Consider the following 9856-nt stretch of genomic DNA (forward strand, 5'->3'; position numbering starts at 1 on the left):
GGAAGCTTCCTCAATAATCTTAGTGCTTACAATAACAAAGAATAATGTGGAGTCTGGAAAACAAAACCTGACAGGTTTGTAACTTACCGGTTTGAATTTTTTTTTAAACTTTAAAAGCTCCAGTATCCCCAAATAAAGTTCGATGATTGATTTTTTTCTTTCTTCTTTTTTCTAAAGTTGAACTATGGGTATCACATTTTTTGTTATTTTTGTCCAATAAAGCTACAGTTGCTAACTTTTATAAAAATAACTTTTTGTCATATTTGCTGAAACTGTTACTATATCCTGACAGTAGTAGTTGAGACAGATAATTTGTTCCTCCACCCACTAGTAGTAGTAGTCCATGTAAAGACATCTGCAACCACTCAGAGCCGAGGAGTCTCTAATGCAGTGCCAATGACGTAAACTCCGCTCCCACTGTAAAGCTAGGCAGCGCTGATAAAATACGAGATCAAGATTCTGTCACTGCATAGCCAATTTCACCTTATATGTTTTCAGAACCATATTTTAGTGTACTGTTTAGCTGTAACTTTTTTTTTTTACATTTAACAGACAGCAGTTCACAAGCCATTGACAATGCGTTAGAGACGCAGACGCCATTAGGAGCACCAGGAGGAGGAAGAGGAGCTTGACTTTTTACACAGATTAACTGTCTCATGTCAAACTGTCTTGATATAGATAGTTACCAACTGAAACTCTAATAGGTAAATACTTTACTTGTCCATTGAGTAAACAAACAAATGAAATCGAGAGCCCAATTCTGAACAAAAGTACTGAGTACTATCGTCAGTAAATGTAATGCTTCTATTCCTGTTGTCCTTTAAAGGGATTTAAACCTGTAAATCCTTATAGTGTGTCTGCAGCTTACTGACTGGTGTCACTGTTAGCAGAGGAGTGAAGTGGATTGTGGGAAGATTTAGAGAAATGGACAGCTGTGGTCATTATAATACATGCATTGTATTGCATGTGTATGGTTGTGTGTTCCTTAGCAGTTGAGAATGGGCCTGTTTCTGTCTTGTCTGAATGGGAACACAGGGCTGTCAGAGTCGGACTTCGCTCTGTGGGGACCCAGTGTAGCCACGGCCTGGAAGACAACACACACACACACAATGGTTTTTTAAAAGTTGGCCACACACACAAAACAAGGGGGACAAAGACACAGCTCTGAATATCAACAGACATATTTGCACACCTTTCTGATAGCTGTCCAGTCTTCCAGGATGTCCAAGTCGGGTAGCATGTAAACAATATATGGGCGTGGGAGGAGTTAAGGACGGTGCCACAGGAACCAGGGATAAATTAAATTCTGAAGGACACATCTGGATTACAGCATTTGGGCTTTATAGAAGCAGTATAAACACTAATTAGCATCAATGTGAACAGTAACACTAAAAAGGATATCAGACACCACTGAAGGCCGTCTCCTCTTCTTATCTGGACTTAAAGCATCTCTCCTCTTCTTCCTTCCTGATAACTCATCATTCCACAACTCTGATAGAGAGACACAGAGAGACGGTATTAAAATGTTTTGCTCATGCATTGAATATAATATACAATGCTGGATACATGTAGCTTGTTCTTCTTAAAATTGTTATTAAAATGTAATTTGTTGCACGTTCTGTGTCACCTGATGTAATATCTATGCTGTGTCTGTCTTCCTCCAGTCTTCGAATTTTCTCCTCCAGTTCACTCTGTACTGTGTCAAACAGCAGCAGCTTTTCACTCTACACACACACACACACACACACACACACACACACACACAAAAACACACACACACATACACATACACACACACACATACATAAATCATCAGCACTTAAATAGATCAAATAACACTCACTTAAATTCTTATCAAATTCTGAATTTTTAATGGCTTAATGGCTTGCATCACCTCAGCAATACTTCTTTGTAAGACTGTGTGTGTGTGTGTGTGTGTGTGTGTGCGTGCGTGCGTGCGTGCGTCTGACCTCCCAGTGCTGGCATGCAGCCTGGATTTCACACTCATGCTTGTTCTTCAAGGACTCCAGACACAACTCTCTGTAGATACCTGACAAAGGCAGAGGGAAACACACAATGAGAGAGTGATTTATAAGGAGACAAGAATACATCAGACTTCATTTGTGTGTCTGTGTGTTGAAGTTACCTGCCACCTTGGTGCGGACCTGCATGTTCTCCAACAGTACAGCCAGAGGCTCCAGATATTCTGCTGCCCGGCCAGCCTCCACCTCTGACAGCTTGCTGTTCACCTGACTGAGACGCTCACGATACAGCCTGCACAAAAACACAGGTGTAACAATGTATGGCCATAACACATTCCTGTTAATGCCTTTCGTTCAACATTTCATGTTTCAAATTTAAATTCAAAAGAAAAACTTGACAAAACGCGAATTCCGTCTCACTGGTCTTTGAGATCGGTGAACTGTTTCTCCAGGTTGGTCATTTCATCCAGACACTCCATCCTTCTCCGCTCACAGTCTTCCTCATCCATTTCTGGAACATGATAGACACACTCACAAACACGTCTATATAAGCCATTATGAAGATGAAGGATGAAGAAAGCTGTCTCAGGAGCTGATATGGAAGCAAAACCTGGTAGTCCTATTTCCGATAGATTATGTGTCTGCCAGTCATAAAAGATTTGCAAAGATGCAGTGTCTTGAGGATGAACAACTCACTGAGTGGGGTACACTGCGTACAGTCAATCCTTTGACAGCAACTTCTTTTTAATCAGAATCATACACTGAAATAGTGTTTCTTTTAACGACAACTATTAAGAAAATTACAATAAGAAAGTTTTGCTAATTTTTTACTGTTTAAGAATTTCTCACCAGAGCTATCTCCATCCTCGGAAACAGATGAAGTTTCAGAATCTTCATCCTCTGAGCTGGACGCCTCTTGCTCATGCTCCTCAACCTCCATCTCCTCTGCTGTAATCTCTTTCTTCTCCCGGTCGCGGTGCACCGGCATGGCAGCAAGTCAACTCCAGACTGGTAGTGTTAAATAGAGAGACAACGTCAGACGTCTTTTGGCAGTTTTAACTACATCAAATACCACTTGTACTTTTAACACATTACTTGATTCCATTTGTTAAGTTATAGGCCAACTAATTACAAATGACTTGCTCAACACAATAATTTAGTTTTTCTCCCAGGACACAATAGAATTTATGAATAATCATCAAGGAGTTGTAGGGTGACTGCAGTATCAACAAACAAACAAAAGACCTATTATTTAAGTATCAGTTCATAACTTGAAATGTTTCTACATTTCTGTTTTCTATCCATTTGATTGTGTATTCCCCCCATTGTTGTTTACTCAATGCAGGTAGTGATTTGGGGCTGACCGTTTTTTTCCAACACATTTATATGTTATTTGTAGATTTTTTCATGGTAGATCAATCTGAAAATTTATTTTTGAGATGTAACAAATGCTGTTACGTTAAGGACTATTACTGAAAACAAGAATTGACCCCTATGTATGGCTTTATTAAATTGCTTGAGATTAGTTATTAAATGCTACTTACGCCAATAAATTAGAATTTACTCGATTATCGATATGTTTGCCTTTTTAATCATCAAACTATACAAGATAATAAACAATAACAAACAAGGACACGTCAAGTTAGCATTCCTTAGCTTGTTAGCAAGCCAGTAGAAGGCAAACAAGATTAGCAGGATTTGTCACAAAAAATATAAACAAGGAAGCTTACAACTAAAGCATAACTCACAAGATGGGGATACGCAAGACGTTTTCGATAGTGTTTAGAGAAAAGCAATATAAACTTAAAATTATATTTTTTTCCTCGGTTACAATTTCACTCGTGTGTCCCAGCTAAGCTAAAAACAAATCTCAGTACGGCGCCCTTATTTGTGTAGGGAGCTGTAGTTTTCCATATCGCCAATGTTCACACCGCTAAAGGTCTAACAACCAGCCGCAAACTACGTTACCCGTCGGCCCTGTAGCTTGAGGTGGACAGTTCGATCAGAACTGTGGAAACGCGTTTAAAACTTTAACGCCAGTACAATTGGAAAAGCTGTTTGTATCAGAAATATACTGAAGTTTTGTAACGTTCGTATATGATATAGTTCAAACTGGATAACCAACGTTTGCTTATTATTGAACTACGGTATGTTGGTGTTGGATTTCTCTGGTATCCATTAGCTTATTTCCCTCCTCCGCCATTATGTTTTCTAAGTGGAGTGGAGTGCAGAGAGCGGAGCTAGCTAATCAGCTAGTTTAGCCTTCAGGCTGCGGACTGTTTTGGAAGGGAGGAGCGATGGATGGATGCTTTGCCCTGCAACGTTTACATTTGTTTTAACAGAATGCGCCGACAAAATTTACCCATTGATATCCATCGCGCAATTGTGGATAGCTGCTAATTCGCAGCGTTAATAAATAATACAGGAACATATTTTTTCTTTATAGGTAGAAGATTAACGCTAGCTGAGGCTGTTTAAGTGGCTAACGTTTCACAGCTAGCAGCTCCTCCTTGCTGTCTACAGTCGCATTCTTGTGTCTCCTGCCCCAGGAATGTTCTCCAAAAAGCCTCATGGGGACGTTAAAAAATCAACACAGAAAGTGTTGGACCCAAAGAAGGACGTGCTGACGAGGCTAAAACATCTCAGAATAGTCATAGGTAAGTTAAAATAATTATTAGGCAGCTAACAGGTTAGCCTAACGTTATACGTTGCCAGTCTGTGGATACAGGGAATGCCACTCCAAACTCGCATCGAAAATCACTAATCTCAAAGTTGCCTCGCATGTAAACAGAGAGGCAGCCTTTTTAGAGAACACTTTAAGACAATTTCAGATTGTTTTAGAATTATCACACTTTAGTACCATCGGCACCTCACAAATTAGTCCATTGCAAAGCATTTTGATCAAGATTTTTTTTTTTTTTTTACACATTCGTTGATCTTCATTATCTTTTTCTTTCTCTCTCAGAATGACTGTGATGGGCAGTATACTTGATGAGCTTTGTGTATACAGGCTAGAAGTAAAATACTTTTGAAAGAAAAGGGAGCTAGCTGTATCCACTGTCAACAGAATCTACCGAGGTAGAAGAGTGTTTAAATGTGTGCTTTTGGCTGTGTAAGAGGCAGTTCCATTACATTGTCACAGGTGACTTTTAAATGAAGTCTATCTTATGTTCGCTTTATAGAAGAGAGTCGGATGTAACGTTAATGTTTATTACCTTGTGATAACGTGTGTATGAAGCTGTCTGCATACAATTTAGGTGATTATGTACGTTGTTAGTAAGTCAGGCTGTTGGGATTTCTCCAAGGGTGTGCCGGATAAAGACCTTGTGTATGACAAATGCTGACGTTTTTAAACGTGTTACACACACAACAAAATACTGCTGCCGTTTTGAATGTGTAGGAGGATGTTAGGGTAATGGGTATGAATAAGTGATGAATTTATGATTTGTGCGTGTGTATCTTTTATTGCCATAGGCTTGGCTCTCACTCATGTACACACCCACAACGCACAAACACCGACCGGAGAGGGGAAACAGCCTCTACTATTTCCTCTCAATGTCCAGTACAGTAGCCGAACTTCCTGTTTCTATTCTAAGAGCGTTTGTGTGTGTGTGTGTGTGTGTGTGTGTGTGTTAGAGAGAGTGAGTGTGTGAGAGAGAAAGGGGTGTGCCCCTCTCCGTGCTGTATGGGGGATACAAGACCTTGATAACAATCACAGAGACACGCAAAGTCGCACACAAACACACTTGCAGCCACATTGTTTGCGAAGGAATACTCAGACAGCTGAACAATAGCTAACCGCATCGTTTTAACAATCAACATGGTGCCAGACAACCACTTTAAGAAAATGCACAAGGGAACTATTATTTGCAGCACTGATAAGAGCTGGAGCAATGCCACTAACTTTAGAGAGGAAGCAAGCAAAATAATTTGAGCAGGGCCGAGATCCTCCGAGTGGATCGTGGCAAGTGTCTAACGTTCACCACAGAGGCTCCGATCAGTACTCAGCTCATCGATGAGTCTGTGGTAGGGAGCCGAGCCCTTGCAGGCGATCTGTGGTACTCGTCGACACCTGTCAGCAATCTTGCCAAGCGGAGCGGCACCACAGTGACTACCTGTCGGCAGTTTATAAATATATTACATATCTGCCTGGTTGTCCGTCAATTGGGGGGTGGTCAGCTGGCCTAAATCTGTTTTTATGGCGTAAACTAAACAGGAAAGCTGCGGTTTTTGAAAAAAAGCAGGCCAACATGAAATGTACAGAATGTTTTTTTTACACTGGATCTGGCCTTTTTTGTTTGCGCCCCCATCATTTTAGCTTTTCTTGGTAAGAACACTTATTCAGCCTACTTTAGTCACACAACAAAATGTGTCCATTCTCTTCCTTAACGTCAGTTGAAGTGGATTACAGGGTCTGAACAGGAATTTGAATTTTACTCTCGATGTCCTCGGACACCTCTGTGGCAACCAGGGTCATCAGACGCCAGAGAGGCGTTGCTCAGTAGTCAGCACATCAACGAGATTACTGGCATTTAAAATAAACATAGTATATACCAAGAGTGTTGGATACTTTTTTAAAAGGTTTTGAAGTATAGTCTATACAGTGGCTTGCATAAGTTTACACACACATGCTAAAGTTGTTTAAAAAGAGGAATAAGAAAATTCCTTCTGGAAATTGATTTAATGCCTTAATTAAAAAAATGTAGGAAAATCCAACCTTTTAAGGACACCATTTTTTTTTTAAATTAAGGCATTAAGATCAATTTCCAGAAGATGTGTTTTAGTCCTCTTTTTAATCAACTTTAGCATTGGTGTGTAAACTTATGCAAGCCACTGTACCTGATCTGAAAGAATGATTCAACAAGAAGCTTTGAAATCCCTTTGATGCAATCAGGTTATTTAGTAACTGGTCCAAAGCCCTGTTTTGCTCTATTGTTGATGGAGGAACAAAGTGCTTGCCCCACAGTTATGTTTAGGATAAGGACTAAACTTTGACTACATTTATATTGAGGTTAATAATCAGAAGACCTGCGTTCTCGCCGGACGGCCTGATGACTGCCTGAGTATGTGTATGTGTAAACGCAGCCTTAAACCAGTAAATGTGGTGTTAAAATGTCTGTGCGCTGAGGAAAAGAAAAGAGAACCACTCAGCTAGGCTTCTTCGACCGTACAAGGGCAACCACTATGGCATAGAGCACAGACGGCCTCAGTGTGCGAGTGTGTAAAGCACAGTTCAGACTTCATGTAAGCAAACCCAGAGGCTATCACCAGAAGCTCTTCTGAGAGCATAGCCTAATGTCCTTCTAGATGCTTGTGTGTCATCTTTCACATTTGCCCCTAAACTACAGTGGAGCTACGCCCGTATGAGCCTGTGTTTTATCTGTGTCTGAGTCAGCGTGTCTCCTTCCCAAATGACAGCCAGTGTTGTTGAGGCACAAATTCAGTCCAGAACACATAAAGGTAAACTTTCCTTCCTGTAGTGCAGATAATTTAGAGAGTCTGTTTAACATGCAACACTCTAAGTGTATTTAGAGAATGTAGATACTGCGGTTGAGGTTACATTGCTTAAATATATTTCCTGTTATGAAAAGTCCAAAAGGTGGGGTCTTCACCACACTCTTATAGATGTGTTTAGACTTCTAACTCTATGACATGTAGACTAAATATGGAAATATGGTTTATTTAAAAATCACATTACTTAGGTATTTATTGTGAAGTTCTCTCTTGATTTTGACTATTGAAATCAAAAACAGGATCAGTCGCACCTCATTAAACTAATGGTGCATTCAATTGCATTTCTTAACCACGAGAAACCCAAATTGTAAATTACCCTATCTGTCATCCAGTGGCTCTTATTGTGGCATTGAGGTCCCTGATGAATTTTTGTTTTTCATAATTTGAATTGAATCGTGATACCCACTAGTCATCATGGAACCAGACAACCAGTGTTGAATAGTGTGTTTTCAGCATTGAGAAAGTTTACTTTTCTGAAAGATTCATGGACAGTTATTGTTTAACTTGTGTGTGTGTGTGTGTGTGTGTGTGTGTGTGTGTGTGTGTGTTTTAATAATTCCCCCTCTTTTTTTCTAGAAAATGCAGAGCCGTCAGAGTTGAAGCAGTTCTTCGACCTGAACTACTCCCATATCTACTATGTCTTCTTTGAGAACTTTGTCATCATTGAGGTTAGCCTCAAGCAAAAAGGTAAGTTTAACTCACTGTTAACCAAACAATTAGGATGAGCTCTTATTGTTCATCTTTCACAGGATAGACATACAGCAAACCTTCATTGCCTTTTTGTCATATTGTGGTTTTTTTCAAGCTAGTCTGTGTGTTTCAGGTCACAAGTCCCAGAGGGAGGAGCTGGACTCAATTCTCTTCATCTTTGAGGTAATACAATATTGCAAATTTCCAATTAACGTGGAAATCTAGAGAAAACTCTTACCTAAAGCTTGATGCAACATGACTTCAGAATGGAGACATGTGAAATTAAACAGTAAACTTTGATTTGCTTACCTCTACCTTTCTGTAGGTGGTCTTATTCAGTACCACAGCACCAGTAGCATGAACCTCTGACTAAGACCAGGCATTTGGCAACACTGAAATGGGTGGTGGTGCTTAGAGTAGCCAGGATAAGATAGCAGAGACCGTATGTGTGTGTTACTGACCTGCATTTGGCCCCACACGTTAAATTCAGGCCACTGCTGGGAAAAGCACAGAGTCCAGTAAGCACTTGGACAAAAGATTGTGCTTTAAATAGGGTTTTCCTATGTGTTATTAGTTAGAATTAGGATGGACAAAAACTGATTTTATAGGAATATTGGTTGATCTTCTTATGAATGTCATACTGACTTAAATGTATTAATATAGCAGTTTTTCCCGTAATTAAATTATTGGAATTCCGTGAACCAACCAGTGAAATTGTGATAATTGTTATCAAGATAAATGGGACAGCAGATACATAAACATGCTCATAATGCATAACACAACAAATCATTGGCAAAAGTGGTCCTAAATGTCTGAATCTTGTTTTTATCTTCAGAAAATTCTCCAGCTTTTGCCGGAGAGAATCCAGAGCCGATGGCAGTTTCACAGCATTGGTAACTTACACAAAAGCACACTCGACCCGTTTTGTGAAAAAACAAAACAAAACAAAAAACAGTTGATCAGATTGTCCCAGCAAACTATGTGTTGAAACAAGTTTAACTAGTCTTTGTCAATGTGGCCACTCTTAATAGATTATTCTGTGTAATGTCAGAGACCAACCAGCACCAAAACTTTGCAAATAGCATAATGCACGGTAGAGCTGCAAAGATGAATGAATTAGTATTCAATTATTAAAGTAATCGCCAACTATTTTGATCGTTTTGAGTTATGTTATATGACATGTAAACATTCTCTATTCTCCCATTTTCTTTAATGAGAATATTTTCTAGTTTCTGCACTCCTTTGTGACAATAAACTGAATATCTTTAAATGTGGACAAAACAAGACATTTTAGGATGTCATCTTGGGCTTTGGGAAACGCTGTTTGACATTTTTCACAATTTTGTAGACCAAACAACTATTTGATTAATCGAGAAAATAATCGTCAGATTAATCGACAATGAAAAGAATCGTGAGTTGCAGCCATAGTGCATGGCATGGTGTATTGCAGCTGTTGTCCTCTCATCTTGAATCTTACATTTGTGCTAGGGTTATCAACTGTTTTAGCTTCATCTCTAAGGGATCAGTAGGGCCTATATACAGTGGTGTGAAAAAGTGTTGGCCCCCTTCCTTATTTCCTGTTCCTTTGCATCTTTGTCACACTTAAGTGTTTCGGAACATCAAACCAATTTAAACAACAGTCAAGGACAACACAAGTAAACACAAAATGC

At 39.5% G+C, this 9856-nt stretch overlaps 2 protein-coding genes across 11 annotated transcripts in view; one reads left to right on the forward strand and one right to left on the reverse strand.

Moving 5' to 3' along the window:
- Positions 1-686: 686 nt before the first annotated feature.
- Positions 687-3959, reverse strand: brms1la (BRMS1 like transcriptional repressor a). Of its 2 annotated transcripts, none has more exons than XM_034858343.1 (9): positions 3731-3959; positions 2832-2990; positions 2403-2493; positions 2147-2274; positions 1971-2050; positions 1628-1724; positions 1402-1491; positions 1193-1257; positions 687-1084 (listed from the first exon to the last, which is right to left on the reverse strand). In XM_034858343.1, exons 2-9 carry the CDS (start codon positions 2968-2970, stop codon positions 986-988), a joined length of 789 nt encoding a protein of 262 aa, XP_034714234.1. In that variant the 5' UTR covers positions 2971-2990; positions 3731-3959; the 3' UTR covers positions 687-985. The 2 variants fall into 2 exon arrangements, with proteins under 2 accessions (XP_034714234.1, XP_034714235.1); XM_034858344.1 differs by having other exon boundaries at positions 3790-3934.
- Positions 3960-4104: 145 nt separating this feature from the next.
- The window catches only part of ralgapa1 (Ral GTPase activating protein catalytic subunit alpha 1), a 70246-nt gene continuing 64494 nt past the window's right edge, over positions 4105-9856 (forward strand). For 3 of the 9 annotated variants that reach the window (XM_034858336.1, XM_034858335.1, XM_034858338.1), the window contains exons 1-4: positions 4106-4639; positions 8073-8183; positions 8320-8369; positions 9022-9079. In XM_034858336.1, the coding sequence (XP_034714227.1) occupies positions 4534-4639; positions 8073-8183; positions 8320-8369; positions 9022-9079 (325 nt within the window). In that variant the 5' untranslated portion in view covers positions 4106-4533. Of the gene's footprint in view, positions 4640-8072; positions 8184-8319; positions 8370-9021; positions 9080-9856 lie in introns of all 9 variants that reach the window. The other 6 variants (XR_004654824.1, XM_034858340.1, XM_034858341.1 and 3 more) reach the window with 3 other exon arrangements.

This window comes from Etheostoma cragini, chromosome 20, assembly GCF_013103735.1.
Source record: "Etheostoma cragini isolate CJK2018 chromosome 20, CSU_Ecrag_1.0, whole genome shotgun sequence".
NCBI lineage: Eukaryota > Metazoa > Chordata > Actinopteri > Perciformes > Percidae > Etheostoma > Etheostoma cragini.